This window comes from Argiope bruennichi, chromosome X1 (assembly GCF_947563725.1).
Source record: "Argiope bruennichi chromosome X1, qqArgBrue1.1, whole genome shotgun sequence".
Classification (NCBI taxonomy): domain Eukaryota; kingdom Metazoa; phylum Arthropoda; class Arachnida; order Araneae; family Araneidae; genus Argiope; species Argiope bruennichi.
In genome coordinates, this window is record NC_079162.1 from 126,613,904 (window position 1) to 126,635,626 (window position 21,723).

Consider the following 21,723-nt stretch of genomic DNA (forward strand, 5'->3'; position numbering starts at 1 on the left):
GAAACTTCAATATGTCAGAACTCTTTCCTTAAAAAATCTTGGCCCTAGTTATCTCCAGATGACTGCAGTAATTTCACAGTGGCTGCTTTTACACAACTATTGTGTAAATACAGTCAGCTGCCATTTTTGTCTTTTGCTTCTATGCATTTTTCATTTGAAATTTTCGGTTTATAAAAACATGGAAACACAACCCAGTTTCATTCATATTAAAAGTTTTGTCTTCGTATACTGCCCAAAGCATTGCAAAATACTCTATCCAATCTTTATATGGATTTCTGTCGTCATCTGCTTCTTTGTAAAATTGTGATTTGAATTTGCGTTTTTTGCTACCTATGGCTGGCTATAAACTGATGGTGAAAAAAAATTCGATTCCCTAAGTATCTGTTATTTCTTTTCTCTAAAATTAAAGCATTATTCTTTAAAAAGAATGTTCTTTGTTCTAGCACTTCTAAATCATTCTAAAACAGTCAGTAGACTTTTCCTGATACATCCGTTTGACATCTTGAATAAAATTTTCTTCCTATCATTTATATTATGTTCTTTATCAATTATGTAACTTTCTTGCGATTTTCCTATTATCTTACAGACAAAAAAAAAAAAAACCCATTAAATCCTAGTCTAAACTCAAAAACTTGCATGGACATAGTTCAGAGATTTAAGACTGTGCATGTGACAAAAATAGCCTTTTGCTCTATTTTTAAAAATGACAGCTGTTTGAGGCCCTAATCTTAATTAGAGGACTAAGTTCACTGCTTTCTTCATATAAATAAAAATGCAGTATTCAGATAAATATTGTATTTCCATCCATGAATTTTAGCATTCCGGTGATAGTCTAATCCTGACTCAATGTACCTCCAAATTTTAAAATTTCGCTCATAAAATTTTTAGTTATTTTGTGTTCTGTCTATAGTTTTACTCGTTTGCCCGTCGTATTGTTTCTGACGATAGTAGGAGGGGGGGGGATCGCTGCATTGTCTGTAGAAATGGTTGAAATTCTGATGAAATTTTTTTAAATATTGTAAAATTTTCCAAAAACATGATGTGAACAAAAACTGAAATTCCAACAATCTAATTTTATCTTTTTTGGATAACTGGAATATTTTCCTTAACATAAAGCAGGAATGATTTAAAATGCAGGATTAAGATTTTGTTAAAGAGAACAAGAAAAATATTTATATTGTATCTCCCAGTTATACATTTCTAATTATGCAGACTGCAATATGCATTGAATTGCTTTATTGGTGTGACTGGATTTTTCCCCCTGAACATTATTCTTATACAATTCACATTCTAATAGAATTGTTTGTATTGAAATTTTTAATTTAATAAACAATTTTTATTTATTTTATTTATTGCGTGTTATTCCATTTGTGCTAGTCATAGTCAAGAAAATTAAATCTGTAAAATAAATCAGCGTTGCCACGCCATCGGGAAAATGCAGGAAATTTTAAGTTTCTTAGTTATTTTTATCCCATTTAAAAAAATGGCTGTTCTCTAAAGATCGCAAGAATAAAAGATCATAGTCATCGCGTCCAAAAACGAAAAATATCATTCATGTTTGTGTAATGCAAAAACTCGCACCTTTTCTCCCTCCCCCATTTTTTTGTTAGATCACTACAGTTTCGATTTCTGAAACAGTTGTTCTTTTTCCTTGAGATTTCTGAATTGCAGCTAATGAGCACGCGCGTGACTTCTGTAACTGTGTGAATACATTTCTCTGGCGGGAATAGCAACATCCAACCTGCGGCTGCATCGCGGTTGTATTAGTCACTCGCACGTGAATTTATTGAATGATTTGTTTATCACTTGAGACGTAAGGTTATTTAGAGTAGATTAGAGAATTTGTTTAAACAGTGAGCTGCTTAAAATAGTATTTAATATGAATTATTCATATTAATATCCGTATTTAATATGAATTAATAAAAAAAAATCAAACCTGACTTTGCTGAAAGGGTTCGAAAAATCCCGCAAAATCCATTTGTTGCTTACTGCTCACTTTGTACGATAAGAATGAGCCTAAATAATATGGAAAAACAGCACCTTATAGTCATGCCAAAAGAGCAAAACAAAATTGCGTGTCAGTTAAAAAAAAAAAGTCATCATTAATATTAGACTTTGTATCTAAAAGGAATGAAGGTGATATATCCGAATACGTCATATTTAATGTCCGAAAATAAGCCGATTTCGAACTTTTTCGTCCGAGAACAATAATCTAAAGCTGAATTTTTATGGACGTTAAAACTTGTTGCGTCACATTCGCCCTTTAATGCATTCAATGGTGTATCGGAAATATTTTCACGTATGTTCACTGAAAGTGAAATAGTTAAAAAAAAAAAAAAATGTAATTAGACCGTATTTACCTTATTTGCTAAGGATTAGCTCCATGGAACTGATAGATGAAAGATCTGCAAAAATTAATGCCCAAATACATAAATTGGCAAAAATGAATAAATTTTAATTTCTCTTTGCTAATGTTTTTTAAAGTAATCATTATCACAACAAAAATGTTTTTATTTTTTTTATTTCACCCAAGTCTTTAATTTTGTGACTTACAACTGAAGAGCATGAGAGGTAATATATCCCCCTCCCCCGTAATATATAAATTTTGCCTTGCTAAATTGTAGATGATAAATGAAGAGATTTTTTTTTGTATGTAAATATCAATTCTTTTAATATGCTAATATTTCAAATAATGTCAAGTTGTTTCTTATCACTTTTTTTTCACTCCTTAAAATCATATTACATTATAACTAGCATATGAATGCTATTTTTGCATTTCCTCATATCTTGAATACACGTACAAGGAAAACACAGGGAATTTTTTTTCTTGATTTGAGTGGAACCCTGATAAATACTACGACTGTTTATGAACATATTTGTGTATCATTTGCAGCATATTGCGATTCTTTTAATCATAAAACCCATCATGAGGGGTTTATTGTAGTGTATTTGGGGCCTTCCTTTCTGTGCCTTTCCAAAAAGTTTAATTAGTTGTTTACCAACGGTTATTTTCGCTTCATGTCTAGGAGTCAAATTCTGTGTCAAATGAAAGTGACCATTGAAAGTGATATCCACTGTTAAAGGATTTACTGTACTTTATCTCTAACATTTTACTAAGCTATAATTTTTACAATTAAATATTTTGAAAAATGAATTAGTGTTTTATATGTTTTTCTTAATTAAAATAATGGGAATATTTCTGAACAATAAAATTCTCATCCTTTTCTGCAATTCTGGTTTCATTTTATATTGCCATATCACAATACTCAGCATAATTTCACTTGTCTTCTTTAAAAGAATGTATTTATCAGTAAAAGAATTGACCATCCATTTTTCATTTTTTCTTATGACTTTTTTTAAAGTTTGGTAATATATTTTTGTTTGCCATTCTGTTTTGCTTGTTTTTAATTTTTCTTCAAAGAAGATTTTTGAATATTTTTTTTTTTTTAAGTTTTATATGGCTTTTTTTTTTTTTTTAAACATCTTGTGGATTTTTTTTCTAATAACTGTTCCTAATAATTTTTTTAGGAAGGATTGCTGTCCAGTCTTTCAAATTTGACAAGTCTCACCTTATCTCGAAACTGTTTTACATCATATCCTGTTGGTGGACCTTCTCAGTTTTGTAGTGTATATGTAAGTTAAATATGTCATTAAATATCTGCTTTTGTTGCTGATGCATGGACTTGTCATATAATTTTATATATAACTTTTATATATATTTTCAGACTGTAAATTTAGAACATAATCAGATCAGCAAAATACCTTTTGGGATTTTTTCACGTGCAAAAAATTTGAACAAGTTGAACATGAAAGAAAATAAAATATCTTCCTTACCTTTGGGTAAGTTATTAGTTTTGAATCTGTTTCTGTTGAATCTAGAGATTCAAAATATGATATTGTGAAAATTGCTGTGGTTGTCTGTGCTAAACTAAAATTGAATAAGAATTTTTAGTGGTTATATCATAGAATAGTTAGCATAATAGTAAAGGTTGTAATAATTTAATTCAAAAACATAATTACTTTAAATTTTATAAACCATTACATTTTCAGATTCATTTTTATTTTTTGCATGTAGACTAAGGACAGAATTTTTTTTTTAAGAGTAAAAAAATTGAACTTCTAAATGTGGATGAAAATCAATGTTTCAGACAACTGAAACTACAAAAATAAATTTTTCAGATTTCTTTGTGAAACTTTTTGTCTTTATTCATGTGCAAGCTAGCGAAATAGAAGTAATTATGTCTATTGATGTTTGTGTAAACATGATTATTCAAAAATGTAATAAGTTATGAGAATGGAATTTGATATGTAATCTGCTCAGCAAAATTGCAAACTTTGGTCCTGATCTGTTGACTGAAAGGTTCACTTTATGTACCGCTACTCAATTTTTTTTTTGTTTTTTTTTGTTTTAAGTGGGGCTGTACAATAGGTCCTTTATTTTGTAAAGGTTTTTGTTAAAAATGTTCATTTCCCAATGAAGATGAATGAATTTATTATTCATATTTTTAATTATTGTATTTACCTGTTATTTATCACTCGCATCCAGGGACAATATATTCAATTTTTAACCCATAGACCAACGACTGTTTCACACCTGAATCTCTCTAAAAGAATATTTGATTGTACACAGAATGACTTTCTATGTTCCAGCTGTTATGGAAAAACTTGTTGGAATGAATTTTATTGTTCTAGCCAGCAGAAAGGTTAACTGCCGTCTTCCAAGGAAGAAAGAAGGATTTTGATTATAGCATTTATTTCCATGAGTTTTTCTGTTCTGACTACTGACTTCATTAATATATTTGTATGATTTAAGTTTTTTTTAAATTTGTTTTTTAATGAGCAAAATATTAACATAATATTCAAACTGATTTCTTTGAAAAGGAATTTTAAAATGATGCAAAAATCATTTTCTTTCAATTATAATTTAAAAATTTATTGTCACAATAGACCAAAATTGCAAAATCAAAAGCTATGATAAATCATGCACGAAATAATTTTGGATGCGATTTAGGCAATTCTTATGGCTACATTAGCATGATCATTTTTTTTTTTTTTTTTTTTTCCCCTGTTAAGCGATGTTTTTATGATGGAGTCTATTAGTAAGTTTAAATGAATTGGCTATTTCTTTTATGTTATGAATATTTATGGTCTGAATATTTAACTTTGTGTTGCAGATATTGGAACATGGACAAATATGGTTGAGTTAAATTTGGGTACTAACCAATTAACAAAAATTCCTGATGATATTCAGTTGCTGCAATCACTTGAAGTTCTCATTTTGAGCAATAATTTGCTTAAACGGCTCCCTGCAACAATTGGTAATCTTAAAAAGCTGAGAGTCCTTGATCTTGAAGAAAATAAACTTGAAAGCATCCCAAATGATATTGGTATGTATATCGGGTTTTTGTATTCCCCTCCCCTTTCATTTGCATGTTTTGTTTTGATTTTTTTCTCCTAAAATAGACAATATTGAAGATTATCAATTATTAATCACATTTTTAGAAAAATGTATTTAAAACAGTTTCTTTATTAATGACCATCTTAATTTATTCATTTCTTCAAAGGAAGCTGTGTTATTAAAAATTATACATAGTGTTAAATTAATTGTAATTTTTATAGAACAAAATCGGGAATAAACATATGCAAAAGCGCTTTTTTATAGGGAAGGAAATGTAGTGTCATTGAATACGTATTGCAATTCTTGAAGTTTGCTCTTATGAATTTCATTGAAATATACTATGGAATAATGAAAGTTGCCATGTAAAATAGTTGAATAACTGTTTTTAGGTCTTATTTCTGAATTTTATTTCACTTCTTGCAAGATATGTTGCTAGAGTTTGAGTAAAATAGATTGTTGCTTCATTTCTGTAAGCAGTTCTTTTTCAAGCTATGATGATTTATTTTTTATCGTTTCAATTTTCATTTACATGTAGATACAAACTTCTGATCTAATCTGCTCATATATGATGCATTCTTTTTCCCCTTTGAAAATCAAATTAACCTTTTCCTAAATTTATATAGAGAATTAAGTATAACATTAACTGTTTTATGCATTCTAATTCCTGAATTAAATTGCAGTATATTAGCTCTAGTGGTATTGAATTTTAGAATTTATTGCTTAATGTTTTTCACCAACTATTTTGATTAATGTGCTAGGCATCAGCAACAAATGTGAAGCCACTTATGAGAGATATGATTGCAAAACGCCATCGATAGTAGTTCCACAACCACAAAACCTGATTGTGTTTAGCACAAGGAAAAAAGTTTTTTTTTTAAATCCAAATAATAGTTCGCATTATTTGCCTCAACAGAGCATGAATACGACCGGAAAATGCTTTCACAAGCTTATAATCCGGATAGTCTTCATCAGAGCTCCCAAAACCGTCTTTCAAAGTTTGGTCCCCCCCCCCCCCCCTCTTCTACTTGAGGCTCTAGGAAACTGACTTTTCGATGGATCCTGGAAGAATAAACGAAATTTATATTCATTTTTTTAATGAGAAAACCAATTTGTGACTAGGTTTTTGCTTTTTTTTTATTGAAACATTTGTAAAATCCCCGTGCATCACAAAGTATCACACGGGGCTTACAGATGTCGACAATAAATTTACAGAAATTTTCAAAAGCGTTTCTGGTGGTAATAAGTTGGTGAAAATCTGGAGGCCAATTTATATTAATGCCCTTAAGACTGGCTCTCAAGGGCATTAATATAAATTGGCCCGTATGATACTTTGTGATGCACGGGGATTTTATAAATGTTTCAATAAAAAAAAAAGCAAAAACCTAGTCACAAATTGGTTTTCTCATTTAAAAAAAATGAATATACACTTCGTCTATTTATCCAGGACCCATCGAAAATTCAGTTTTTGAGAACTTCAAGTAGAAGGGGGTGGGAGAGAATAAAGTTTTGAAAGACGATTTGGGGAGCTCTGATGAAGACTATCCGAATTATAAGCTTGTGAAAGCATTCTCCAGTCGTATTCATGCCTTGTTGAGGCAATTAATGTGAACAACTATTATTTGGATTTAAAAAAACCTTTCTTCCATGTGCTAATCAATCAAGTTTTTGCTTTGAGAATTCCAATGGAAAATGACGGAAGTCTCAAAGTGTTTTATTTAAATTGGCTGTTATTGGAATAGTGTCAATCACTTTTTCCCCTCAGTGATTGAAGGAGGAGGAGGGAGGGGAAGATAAATATGATTACCCCTACAATTGCCAAGGAATCTTGAACAGACCAGCGTTAATAACTTTATGGAATTTATTGTCATCAAGATTCTTAGATTCAGAACCAAAATAGTCGTTGAAATGCATGGTGAGTGATTATTGGCATAATTCTTGCAGAGGCATTTCAGATATCTTAGAAATGCTCTCAAACGGCGAAATTACTGAAAAGCTCCGAGATAACAAAATGCTGAAACCTTCATGGGCCATTCCATAGTGAAGATATTTTACGAAAATTCCGTAATTGTAAGTAAAATATGCATTTGAAAAAAGGTTTTATGTGTCTTGAATTCTTGATGGATGGCTCATTAGTAAATTATCTGCTTTGCTTTGAAAATTCTTTCTGCATTTCATTTAAACTGTTCTTAATTAATGTAGGTAGCTGTAGCCTACCTGTTGTCAGCAATTCATTTAGACAGTGCGAAAGAGTACCAACATGAGATACTGAAATTCATATTATATAGCGTGTATGATTTATTCAAAAATTTGTGAGGCCGAGGGAAGAATTACTTAAAATTTTCAGATAGCTGGAAATTTCTCAACATTTTGTAAAGCCAGATGTCTAGTATCTACAAACGCTGCTGAACATGCAATTAGAATGTGGTATTATATTTTGAGACTGTTGTAGAAGGCCAGTTACATGCACAAAAATCTAAATCATATAATAGAAAATGTAGCAGATTTGACCTTATCTCTTAAACAGGTTATCTTCCCATTGATCAAAGTTATATAACAATTTAACATTCTTTGCGCGAGACTGTTCACTTTTGCTATTTTTGGTACAGGTTATGTAAAAAATAGTCCCTGGTTGTTTGAAAATTTTCAGTATCATAAATTCTGCTCTTGAAAATTTAACAATTGTAAATAGTATTTCCATATTTGATTTTTTTCACTGAAGATTTATATGCCGAGATCAGCAAAGTCGATATAGAATTATTTGGAAACAGTATCTAACAGTTTGCTAGTAAGACTTATTAATCAGAGAAAGAATTCGGGAAAATAGATAAGATTTGGAACATGAATATTAGGACTTTGTGTATGCCTTCATTTGTTGAGTTTTGGCCGTTCCCTCTCAATTATGAACTTGCCAGGAGTATGAGTTAATTAGATCCTATTATGATGACCAAACAAGCCTATTTTTGCTATAATAAGATAAAAGTCTTCCCCCCCCCCCCTGTTCTTATGAATTGCAAGCAACTGTTTAAAAAACAAAAAATGCGATTCTAGTTTAATAGAATTAAGAGTTTTTGTAATGATGTATCTTGCAATTCAGTAGAATATGAAGATTTGAAGTATTTAGAAGTGATTTTAGCAAAATATATAGACGATCAATAGTCTTACCCAAAATTGTAGGAACTGAGACTGATTATACTATCCCATATCTAAGACATATTTTACAAGACATACAAACAAAATGTGCAACCTTTTTTACCTGTTCGTGGACCGGAAAAAAGAAAAAAAAATTCTTAAAACGTTTTACGATTTCAGATGGTCTTTTAATTCTCAATTGTGAGAAGAAAAAGAAAAGTAGAAATCAAATTTAAAATGAACATTTTATTTTCTCATTTATCATGTTACGACATTGATAACAGTTACGCTCGGGGACACTACTATTTAACGTTTTTTGCAAACCAGTCGCCACTATATTTTTATTTCCTCATAGTTCTGATAATTATTACATAATCAGAAATCGTAGTTTTTGAATAAGATTTTTGTTTGAGCCTCGGACAAATAAAAAATAAAACTTGTTCATTTTTTAACAGCTGTCTTTTTGACAGATGAGTGTTTTGAAAATTAATGCAGATATCAGTCTAAAAATTTATTAGGCATTTCCTTCTGTTTAACACATCCTTATATAGAACTATAAAACTTCCTCTCAAGTTGAAAAAAACATTTCCAAATGTAAGTTTTTTTTTTATGATAGCTTGATATATATTTAATGCTCGGTAGCATTTATAGGCCTGTTTAAATGTACATAATTTTCGATCTGAGCTTTTCCTCTCAGATGAATAGCTTTTAAATAAGGGGAGAAAAAAAAATGCTCCGACTTTTTCAACCCCCCCCCCCCGCCGCAATTTGGTAACGTTTCAGATGTAAACTTTGCAGCTTGTTTCAAGGGCCAGTTCAACTTTTTTTCTATATTTCCATATCTTGACACCTTTTTATAACAATTTAACGGGACTATTAATTTTGACTCGGAATTTCACTAACTGAAAAGGAATATTGATATGGAGGCATTGTCAGTCTCAATCTTTTGTCTCTGTGTAGTTTGAAGGAAAAGGAAAGAAGGTGCAGCAAACAGGATTGCCTTACAAGAAAGTAATTTTCAATTGACCCAGCATCTGGATATATTCTGCCTTCACTGAAATGGGCTTTGAAATTCGGGGAGGAGTTTTATTCACAATTGTTGTAAAGATGTTTGTATATTTATTTGACTTTGTTCCATACATTGAGTCTGGCTCATCAAAATGTATATAGTCTAATGGTTAATGAACATCAGACAATCCTTGAAACAAGGTAAATGAATTTTTACTTGCCATTTTGAAAATGGGGGAAGGGGAGATTGAAACTAGATATGTGGCTTCATATTTAATGGACCATTCCATAGCTAAAGATATTTTATGAGGTTTTCGTGATCTATGAAAAAATTACATTTGAGAAATTTTGTTTATCTTAATGGAACACTCATCATTAAATTAGAAATTTTTGACTTATTGAACGATTAAATTAAAAAATGTAGCCTTGTTAATAAATGAATACTTCTGGCCTGCGAGATGAGATTTGAACCTCTTTATTTATTTATTGTGTGTTATTTATTCAAAAGTTTGCCAGCGAGAAGAGGAAATTATACTTAATCTTTAGAATGGGAAACTTCCGAAGAGTTTTGGAGAAGCAGGTGCGTAGAAGGCCCAAAAACTGTAAATTGATTTTTGAGAAAGACTTTTATGCTGTTAATCAGATAGTTTATTACTAGTTTCTTCGACAAAATGAAAAAAAAAAGGCGTATAAATTAGGTAGAAAAAATTTCGGAAAAACAGCCTATAAATTTGAAACATGAATGTCAGTACCTAGAATGTTTTATTTGTAAAATTTTAGATAATTTTCCTTTCCACTATGTATTTTTCAGAATTATAAGTGTTCATATTCAAAGAGTAGCTATTCAAGCATCACACATAAGAAGATGAAAGCCATTCTTCCTGTTCTTATGAATTGCAAGTGCTTGCAAAAAAAAGTGATTCTATGCTAACCCCATCAATTCAGAAAGGTTGCAATGCCATTTCATCAAAAAACTATGCCAGGTGCTAGAGACACCTGGTTATCACTGCAAAATTTCTCTCTCCACTCCCTTTTTTAGGAGTGATTGAATACCGATGACCCCTGCTTTGATCATGAAAAGCACTCGCCCATTGGGACTGAGTGGATTTCTGAGAATTCTCAAATATGCCCTAGCATACATTCAATAACATCAATTAAGGGAAGGGGCCTCTTTTGTTTATTGGCCCATTAAGAACATAGGCTGCTATTAGATTTTGTGGGAGATAACGGCAGGGAACTTTTTTTTAATCTTTGAAAGAGAAACTTGTGCTTTCTAATGCTCTGATCTTAGAAATAAGAAAACTCAATAGAATTTAATAATTTTTTTGAATGACATTGCTTGCTATTCATTAGAGTTTGAAACATCCAAAAATTGAATTTACAAGTTTTCATCAAAATATTGAATTATAAAAACTTATATAGGCAGTAAAATGTCCATTCTAAATGGGTAAAAGAATAAACTAGTGAAGATTACAATCTTGAAATGGTGAAAAGAAAATGAAACGCATTATAGATAAATTGATTTAAAATCGGAAAGGATGAAAATTAAAAAGACAGTTTTTAAACGGCAGAAATCTGTGAACAAGTTGAAAAAGTAGATTATAGAGATTTTCAGTGTATAGCAGAATCAAATAGTTTTAGGAATTGAAGCTTCAACAATATAATTTAAAATATTTTAATGGTGCATTGTTTCCAATTCATTTGTTTAAATGTTAATAGAAAAATTTTTAAGCTTGTATCTTTCTCTTGCATTTTCTCCTTCATATTACCAAGCATTGATCAAAAGTAAAGACATCCTTAAGGAATAAACATTTTTCAACAAATTTTGTTTTAACTATATTGTGAATGTGCTTATGTTAGCATCCTTTAGTAGCTTGTATGAAATTAGCATTTGCTGTATGGTGTCCAGCGATTAAGGTGCTAACCTTGTTGCTCACTTTGAATTGAAAGTTTTAGCTAATTAACTAAAGATGAACATAACAAATTTCTTATTGCTCTTCTTTTAAACATTTAAAAGTGGCAAGTGAGAAAGCAATAATTCATTTGAAAATAAACAGTGAAAATATTTAATTTAAATTTATTGTTTTTATTTCTATATCTAATATATGGAATTTTATGGTTCTTGTAAAGTCCTTGAGTGTTTTTCTTCAATAAGAGTGGGAACTGAAAATGGAGAGATTTTACTTAAATAAAAGTATTGAGGAATAATATATAAATAAGTTTGCAATTAAAACAATTTGGAAATTTTATAATTGGAGAATTTCCAAAAATTGTAAAAATAAATAAAAATTATAAATGATATCTACCCGATAAAAACAAATTAAAACTTAAATGAATTAAAATAATAAATTACTAATAGAAAGCATAATATAAAAGTAAATTTAAAGAATAAAAACATGGAAAGATCGCGAAAATTCCTACTTTCTAATGCAGCATGTCATATGAGTTTCCACGCATTTGTTCTTAATATTATGAAACCTGATAAATTGGCCTCTTTGTAAATTAAATTGAGTCACATAAAGTGCTGAGTATTGAAATTACTATTGTCTCTTGTGAATTAGGTATAATTGCTGCTTTGTGTAATATCAATAACTTGGTTAAATTAAACAAGGTATAAAAATCAAATAAACAAGACCAGAATAAAATGGCTAAAATAATGCTTTTCAGGTTGATGAAGCCAATCTGGTTTGGGTTAGCCTTGCTATAGTTCTATTTTCTACAACATAGCTTCCGTAAACAATATCTTATGAAACATATTAAATGAAATGTAAAAAGAATGTTTAAATTGGTCATCTACCATTTGTTATGGGCACATTATTCTAGCTTAAATATCGAATTTGGTGACGGTGAATATTGGTTTATAACATAAAATAATAATAAAAATTTACAGTACACTCCCGAATATCCGGCCTAGTTTTCTTTGTTTTTTTTTTTAAGTATACCACATTGAAGTGTAAATTCTTGCAGTGCAGTTTATAAACATATATAAACTACTATTACAGAGCCTTCTATTTTAACTCGACACGTTACCGGCAACTGCTTTTATGATTCACGGACCGCGGCCGCTTTCACATTCTACGTGGCTTGAGGTAATCGGAGTACCATTAAAGAAGTGAGAAAATACATATCATAACAGTGAGTTTTAGCTTAAAAACTTTGTCGTCTTGTATTGGGCGGCAAAGAAATGAGTTCATAGAACTTCGGCTTTTTTGTTAACCGGCCTAACCTTCCTCCACATTAGGCCGAATACTAGGGAGTGTACTGTATTTTAAAATAAATGGATTTCATTTGTGTAAACGACATCCTTAAGTAACTAATAAGAAATGAAGTCATATATAATACCAAAAGAGCAGTGCTTAAATAAATGTAAGAATTTAAAAAGGGCTTTATTAAAGGGCATTACTTATTATTATTTTTTTAGGCATCGGTGAATTTGCATGATCGAAACATCATATTTTTTACAGTATTACGAATGAAAGTGAGCAAACTCATGGTGACCTGTTACGTTTTATGCTTTTATTATTTGATATACTTTATTGCATTTAAGTTTTTCATAGTAATTTACTTTTTTTTTTAATTCATTCAGCTTCAAATTACGTTTATTTAGTAAAATTCAATTAGATTTTTTCTTTAACTCGTTTTAAATGGTGTAATAGGAAAGCAATTATTTTTATCTAATATCTAATGCTGAAAAAGAAAACGACATTTTTAAGCGATTCATATTTCATCTATCTGGTGATAGTTTCCAAATAAGCTTTAATTGCTAATTTATCTATTTTTTGTTTATTGTTATTAACGATTTATATTATATGTATTCATACATAATGGTATTTTTCTCTTTTAGGTTACTTATGTGAGCTTCAAAAATTAATAATTCAAAGTAATCAATTAACAAGTCTCCCAAGAGCCATAGGAAGGTTGTCAAATCTTACGTTGTTAAATGTTGGTGAAAATAATCTTGCTAGTCTTCCAGAAGAAATTGGTAAGTATAATCAATATTTTAGCTATAGTTAATTCATTTTCATAAAACTCATAGAATATTTGATTTGATTTGCTTTGTCAGAAAAATATTCAGTGTCACTTTTTTTGCCATGTAATAAATGGCCTTTTTTTATATATTTCTTGCATTAAAATATAATAAAGAATACTGAACCTCTTATGTAATAAATTTTAAAAAGTTGGGAAGAGGTTATTTATCCACTTGGTAATAGCTGAATATAATATCTTTCGCATTCAATATTTTGTGGTTGATGATTTTGACAAATTATATTTTAATATAGAAGAAAATTTAATTTAAATTACTAACATTCAGTGGATGTTTATTAATTATTTGGATAATTTAACTTTCAATATTGATGGGATACTTATGTACTAAGTAAGTTTAAACTAATTTTCTTTTTACTAATTTAATGAACATAAGTTCGCTTCCTTAATGTGAAAATATCGGTGAATGTCAAACACCTGAATGTTAAAATAATTGTAGATTGTTTTTCAAAAAGAGATATGGGCAAATAATTTATTTTGTGCTTAAATATCTTTCTTTTTAATAAATATGGTATGTCCTAAGCTGTGATTTCCAATATCACAGCTTAGGACATAAAATTTTTATCCTGTTTGAATGAGTAAAGTTATTGTCAGTAGAATTGGAAATGTAGTTAACCTTTATTTTATTTTCCTGGATATAGTTGATAAAAGAGCAGGGATTCATTTCGGGAGAAAGCGATTTCATCTAAGATCAGAAAGTTTTTCTTGAAGCATTGCAAGTTTGCTTTTAAAAAATTTCTTGGCCTTTAGTAACTTTATGCAATATTGTTTTAATTGGGCGTTTGTTACAGTGCTTTTATAAGTTTTTAATTTCGCTCCTTTACTCTTGATTCATTATAATATACCAGCAGAACTTTTTCTTACAGTATACAAATATAACTGTCAGTCAAATACAAGCAGTTCTAATTTTTTATAGTATTAGAAATTTTTTTAACTTTTTGTCTAAATAAAACAAGACTAGGCATCTATAACATTAGTAAGATCCAATCTTAATAACTAATTCGAAAATTTTTATTGTTCTCTGAAAAACCAATTTTGTAATTTAAAACAAGGATAAAAAATGTGCTTATTTCAGTTCATCATATTATCTAGATTCTTTTTATGCAAGATCTGATTGATACATTTTAACTAACAAATTAGTTTCTTAGTCTTAACAGATGCCTTAATATTACAGGAACACTGGAAAACTTGGAAACTCTTCTAATAAATGATAATCCTAGTCTTCATCATCTACCATTTGAACTGGCTTTATGCAATAGCTTGCAAATCATGGGAATAGAGAATTGCCCATTGTCTCAGATACCACCTGACATTGTTAATGGTGGACCATCATTAGTCATTCAAGTAAGATCTCGTACCATAGTTTTACTTCATTTTTTAAATAGCTCTAAAGTAGTTATATTGACGGGTTTTTTTTAAACAAAACAAAGTGTGTAAAAGCGGTATTCTATAGTATTTATTTTATCAGAAATTGCACTCCTAATTGGAATATATTTATGCACCATTCAAATCTTAATTAAACAAACTACTCAAAATCAGATGTAAAGATAAGCTATATTTCATTTGCAGCGAAATTCCATTAATAAATGTTTACAGATTGCTGAGATTTTAATCATTTATCATATGCTAAAAAGATTGCATCTTCAAAAATCAATTTTTAGCTTTGCACCTTTAATAAAGTGCATAGAATTTAAAATCTTTGTTGTATAATGTGCATATTGCAAGTGTGATTTAATGAACATCATGTCATGCTTGGTTGATGTTAATCCTGAGCTTGGATTTAAAGTGCTATTTGTTTAAGTATATTTACATTAAGCATGATTGTATTATGTAAAAAAGAACAGCTTCTAGATTTTCTTATAGCTTAACATATAGAAAATTTTACTCATCAGGGAAACAAAAAAATACTTTCTTGTTAGTGACTGAAGTTAATAAAACAGGCTAGTGTTAAAATTTAAACTTGTATTCAATCACAATTGCCTAAAATATGTATAATTTTTTCTGCTTAAACATTAAGGACAAAATGGAATTGATTTCAATGGACAAATGGAAATAGTGAAATTCACTTGTAATGTTAATAGATGAATTATATATATTTCGTTATATTTATTGATGTTTTTTATTAAAATTATTTAAAAAATTAACGTCTCTTTGTGGGAAAATTAAACTATAACAGATAGTAAGTTCCTAGCTCTGAAAGTGGAAAAATTAACTAGTAACCTTTTGTGGAAAAGGAATTTATTGAAACCTTGAAAATTTCTATTAAGGTTATACATTGCATTTTGCTCCTTTAGGGACAGAACTTTTTATCCAGAATATATTATTGATTAAGATTACCAACATTATTCATTCTCTATTTGCATGCTTACTTTCGTTCATTTTTAAGTTTGGAATCTTAACTATGACGTATGACATTTCAAAAGAAATGTACAATATTGAAAAATTGTTGCTGTATATCAATATTTATATCTGTATATTTTTAGTTTCTGAAGATGAAAGGTCCGTATCGTTCAATGTGACCCTCTAAACATCCAGAATCTGATTGTGCTGCTGGTTTTATGTGTTTCAAACCCTTATTGGACCATATCAGATGTCTTTGTGAAATGTAAAAGCTTGATTACTGAAAAAACTGAGAAAGCTCCTTCTGTGTAGTTTGCTATCCTGCTCACAATTGTGCTCAGTTGTAAACTTATATGTATTTTTGCTGCACTGTGTAAGAGGACTTAGTGTTTAAATGTTAAATGTGCATGCTAAGTGTCCTCATATAAATGAGATGTCAAGCTGCATTCCAAAGTTCAGATTGCAAGTCATACATACATATTGAAATTTTATGAAGTCCTTTTTATATTGTTCATTTATTATATATTTATATATACATATACTTATAATATTTTCATTTCTAAAAATGTTTGCTGGATCTCTGAAGATACTCTGTGAAAAATATGCACATTGCACTATGTATTTATGTGTGTCTTTTCTGAACTAATACCCTGGTATAAAAAATGGCTGGTAACTGTATGAGTGTATATATATTTATATGTATGAATGGTGGAATGTCTGGGCGGAGCAAAATGAAAAATACCAGTGGTTCGCGAGTGAAGCAAATATTTGATTGTTTAGATTGTATACATACAAAACATTCTGGAATATTTATGTACCGAAATTTAGAAAACAGTCAGTGCATGTAATATATTGCATTTGAAGACTTTTTAGCATAGCATTAAAGGGGACAATAGAATAATTATCACAGTTTTTGTAATGCATACTAACTGGGATTGAACAAGATGTCTTTCACTGCTGTAAAATATAAGTACTACTCTTGAGGGTAGTAATTTATTCATGTCCAAGATATATTTGGCGATTAGATTATGATACCTATTGAGGTTCTTTTGTGTACCACAAATTATGTGCTTCATACTGTGCATATTACATGTTTGTGCAAAATTCCTTGCACTTAACATCTATGTGAAATTCCTTTCACTTATCATCTTTACAAATGGCTGTTATTGGTGTATGGATTTTTTGGATAAAATACTCATGTTTTTTAAAGCTCATTAGCAGTTTTGTATATTATTCTGTGAGAGCTTTATTCGTTAAAAATCTCTTAAGTTTTCCGAAATCGCAAATTTTCTTTAATCTTAAAAAATTGTAAAATCATTTTTATATTGTTATTACTAAATGTAGTTTGACAGCATTCTATTAAATGAGCTGAAATCGATTTCTGAAATTTCATCAAAAGAACACTGAATGAGGAAGTTATAGTTGTATAATTTTAGTTCCATATTAGAAATAACAGTTCAATGATATGATAAATGCATATGAAACATGGCTATAAAGTGTAACCGCACTGACTATATGCAGAAATTTGTATTTTTTAATTGAAAATCTTCTAACCCAGGTGCTTCAAAACTAATGGGTAGTGTATATTGAGCCAAGAATAGTGAAGTTATTTGGAAAGCCGGTATGGTATTAAAAGATTTAAGGTTTTGTAATTAAACGTGAAGCTTCTAAATGTTTTTTGTATTTATCAGTCATAGCTATTGCCATGTTAATCTTATTTTGCTATCTTTAAATCAAAGTGTAAGGATTACAATTCCATGAAAGGAAGTGTCTTGCGTGTTTAGCCGTACTTAAGATTGAATTTTAATGCTTTTTTAATCGTATATTAAACATCAAGTCCTGTAAATGCGCATATTTTATATTTTTTTTCCCTCGTACAATATTACTTTAACCCTTTTAACCCCTTGAATTTGTTTCAGTTTTTATTGTAATACTAAATACTCTTAAGTTATCTCAATATCATGGATAATATGAAATCAATGAATTTTTGCATTAAATTACTGCTCTTAAATGTCCAAAAAAGTGTGCTCCAAATGAAAAAAAAAAAAAAAAAAATTGTACTCAAAGGGTTAAGAGTTAGTACTTTTCCTTTTCTCCTTCTAGCTATATACAAAATCATAATACTTAGATTTACGAGTACGAGGATGTTTAGTTGATTATATTGCTCTGCAGTAGAACTCTTGTCATTCATTTAATGCAGATAGGAGGTTGTGAAATTATTTAAAATGAGAGTTCATCGATTTGGATATAGGTGCTCTAACATAAAATTTCCATTAATGAAGTTATATAAATCGCCGAATATTTCTCCATTTTCATAACACTTTGTATAGATAAAATAATTTTCTTTCTTAAAAATGTGGTAAAAATAAGTCCCCCATACTTATCGGTATTTCAGATAAGAAGTGCAGGAATGAAATGTCCAATGTATAAACGAATTGTCCTTAATAACGCACAAAAGAGCTAATTTGAGTTTGACATCATGTAGAATCTTATGGCAGTGGGTTGTTTGTTAAATATTGTCAATTTTTCATAATTAGACCTAACGGTGCATACAATTACATCCCATAATGCATTCACATGGAAAAATCCTGTTGGGTTTGTCTCTTAATGGTTGACTATTGATGTTAACGAGTGAAAAAGTATGATGTACCTCATACACCAGCTGGGTAGCTTTTTAGCATTTATTTTGGTTTTTTGGGGCATTCAGTTCTTTCAGAAAGTGTAAAAATTGAAATACTCTCGATTCAAACAAATCTTAAGCAGGGGAAGAGTAATATACATTGTCATAATACTTATTCTTTCATGATTTTAGAGGTTCTACTGTGTTGATTTTAAGGTTTTTGCTGTAAGTGTTTATTAGAAATGGTATTAACGAGAATGTTGCAGTTTGACACCATAGTATACTTATCTTTTAACAATTATAAAATTTAAACATCCCATAATCTCAATTCTCTAATTAGGGTTAAGGATGGTTAGGATGTTTAAGAGTTGAGTGATGCAATGTTATATCTGTGATAAGATGCTGATGGGGGAAAACTCGGAAATTAAATAAGTCCGATAACTAAGTTTGATTAATCTTTTCACAGATTGGATGCTCGTTTAAACGTTTATAGTTATGATTCATTTAGATAATGATCTGTTTTTCTGCTTAAAGTAGTTATATTTAGAATTCGTAATGTTTCTTTTGAAATGTTGGGCATTCATTTATTAATATGCTGAGTTCAATTAATTGTTTTCTCATTATGGAATGTCATATTAGCATTGCTCTGTTATGATTATTTAAAGTGAGTTGATTATTTTCAGTAAATTGATATATAAAAGATTTTCATATCATTATGTACTTGGATACTACGTCATACAAAATAATAGTGAAAATCTGGACGGTTGTAAGGTCTCTATCGTCTGGTAGTAAAAGTTAGCTTGCATGCTTTATTTAAAGAACTGTGGGTCCAACACCTTAATGTCTCCTTTTTTGATATCAAGACACGTACGGAAATTGAATTTTGCAATGGATGCGTTTGTTCTAATGGGCAAGGATTTTATGGGTAATTTATTGTTAATTTTCAGTCTGCCTGTGTGTGTGTGTGTTTTAATTTTCAGAAAAATCCATATTAATTGAAATGATATCTGGCATTTCATTTACAAGCAATAGCTGTATAAACTTACCTTTTTATTATTTTTTCCTTTGTCTTTTTTTTTTTTTTTTTCTCTATCTTTTGAGCAAATTTTACCTGTGATATGTTCTTTTTCTTATTTCGTGGTTTTTACTTAATTTAGTAACTGTAACTAACCGAAAACATGACTTGCTTTACATCTCCGCCTTTTTTAACCCATCTTTTCAATGTTAAGAGTATTGGCGTTTATCGACTTGCCCTCCCCCTGCACACATTTAAATTGGACGCGCATGCTTTTTTGTAATCATCTTATTCGCAAACCAAAATTTTCGAAAATAATTTAATCTTTTAGTGTTTTTCGTATTGCTTTTTCATATTAACTTATATATTTTAGTAGCATCCTATTGCTTTTTTTTTTTTTTTTTTTTTCCAGAATTGATTCCAGTTAAGTATTTAACAGAAATTCAGTACATTCTCAAAATACGTTAGTAGCACTAATATCATTGATTGTTTATGACTAAACTAATTCATAATTTATACATTTATTAAAGAAGACTTTTCATTTAATATATTTTCTGAATATTCCAACTGATATTAGGTTAGTTTTCAATGAATTTTTACGTATTTCCATAATATATGAAGTTTCAAGGGGAAACAAGATCGAGTCTTGTCAGAAAACGTATTGTGACGAGTTTTTAAAATGTTTTCTGAAAGATTATTGCATTCAAAACCAGATTTTGTAAAAAGAATTAGAATTATTTTCAAAAATACTTTTTGATTTTTACATCTTGGAACTTTTTCCAATGCTTTTCAAACAAAATACTTTACGCAATAATTCATTTGATTTGTTAAGCTCTTCTTACTCGGTTGGTCCTAAATATTTGAAAATTCTAAGCTGAAAGAAGCAAGTAATATCTATGACAAAATATTTCTGTATGAAAAATAGGCCTTGATTAAATTGTATAGCTATTTTATTAACATTTGAAGTAACTTTCATGCGATTAATTAATAAATATCATGCAGTTAATTTTTAAACAATAAATTAATTGCATGATATTTAATTTTTGCAACAACTCTGAAATGTAATTTTTACTTAAAATTCCACTATTGTATTTTTTCCTATAAACTCAATACATATCATTTTTTTTTTTTTTTTTTTGCATCGTTTTATTATCGAAAAATCTTTTGTATACTTTTAAATAAATTTGCTTTTGTTTAACGATTTCAGATGAACTAATTTGGATTTTTAATATTTACCTTCAATTGTACTTTCTTTTTTTTTTTTTTTTTTCATTTCTAATGCGACATTCATGGTGTTTTCCATAGTGTAGCCTAAATGTTTGTTTAATTTACTTTGAAATTTTGGACTTCACCAATAACTTATTGGTAGTAAGAAATACGATGAAGGTGTGGAAGTGCAGTTGTATAGTGATGCGATATTATTTCCATGCATCTGTTCGAGATTTTTCCTATCTCGTAAAACTTTGTTTTTTCTGCCTTTTATCGTGTTTTTTGTTGTTGATTTAAGATTTATCTTTAAATCGTTTAATAATTCTTTCTTAATTTAATTAAATTTTAATTTTATTTTACATATGTGTTAATTGAAGTCATCAGACATAAGTGTACAGTTTTAAAATAATTAAATCATCTCTCTGAAATTAAGTGTTTAGCAACCCTTCCAAATATAATTATTTCTTTTTATATGAACAAAATGTTATGGTTAATTTTCTGATCTGCTCTGTTATTAAAATCGGGTTTTTTTTATTATTATTCAAAAGGAACATTTCATCTTAATACTATAAAAACAAAGACTTGAGATTGAACTATCTAATTTATCCTTTGTTATTAAGATAAAACATTAAACGGTTCATCTCTTTAAAATAACTGTGATAAGTTGATCAGGTTTCTCAAAACAGTTATGAATAATTTTCTTTAACTGTAAACGTCTGGTCAGCATGTAAGAAATATGCCATTCCTTTTGAATGAATTGTTCAAATATGATTCATTGCATGTTACTGCAACTTTCAGTGTGCTAATACTCATATGTCGATATTCGATTGCTCTGTTAAAGAACACTCTTTATTGTTCCAGTGTTGCAATGAAATTATGTATCGTATCTCTAAATGTTTGCATTAAAGCTATTGTGGATGATGCATTTTTTAATTGTTGTCTTGTAATATGTGTTGTATA

The 21,723-nt window shown here is 29.2% G+C and overlaps 1 protein-coding gene across 2 annotated transcripts in view; it reads left to right on the forward strand.

Moving 5' to 3' along the window:
• The window catches only part of LOC129958211 (leucine-rich repeat protein soc-2 homolog), a 56,961-nt gene extending 36,279 nt beyond the window's left edge, over window positions 1-20,682 (forward strand). For both annotated transcript variants that reach the window (XM_056070492.1, XM_056070491.1), the window contains exons 9-14: window positions 3,529-3,633; window positions 3,726-3,840; window positions 5,175-5,387; window positions 13,380-13,517; window positions 14,754-14,923; window positions 16,063-20,682. In XM_056070492.1, coding sequence (XP_055926467.1) covers window positions 3,529-3,633; window positions 3,726-3,840; window positions 5,175-5,387; window positions 13,380-13,517; window positions 14,754-14,923; window positions 16,063-16,098 — 777 coding nt within the window. In that variant the 3' untranslated portion in view covers window positions 16,099-20,682. The remainder of the gene's footprint in view (window positions 1-3,528; window positions 3,634-3,725; window positions 3,841-5,174; window positions 5,388-13,379; window positions 13,518-14,753; window positions 14,924-16,062) is intronic.
• Window positions 20,683-21,723: the final 1,041 nt, after the last annotated feature.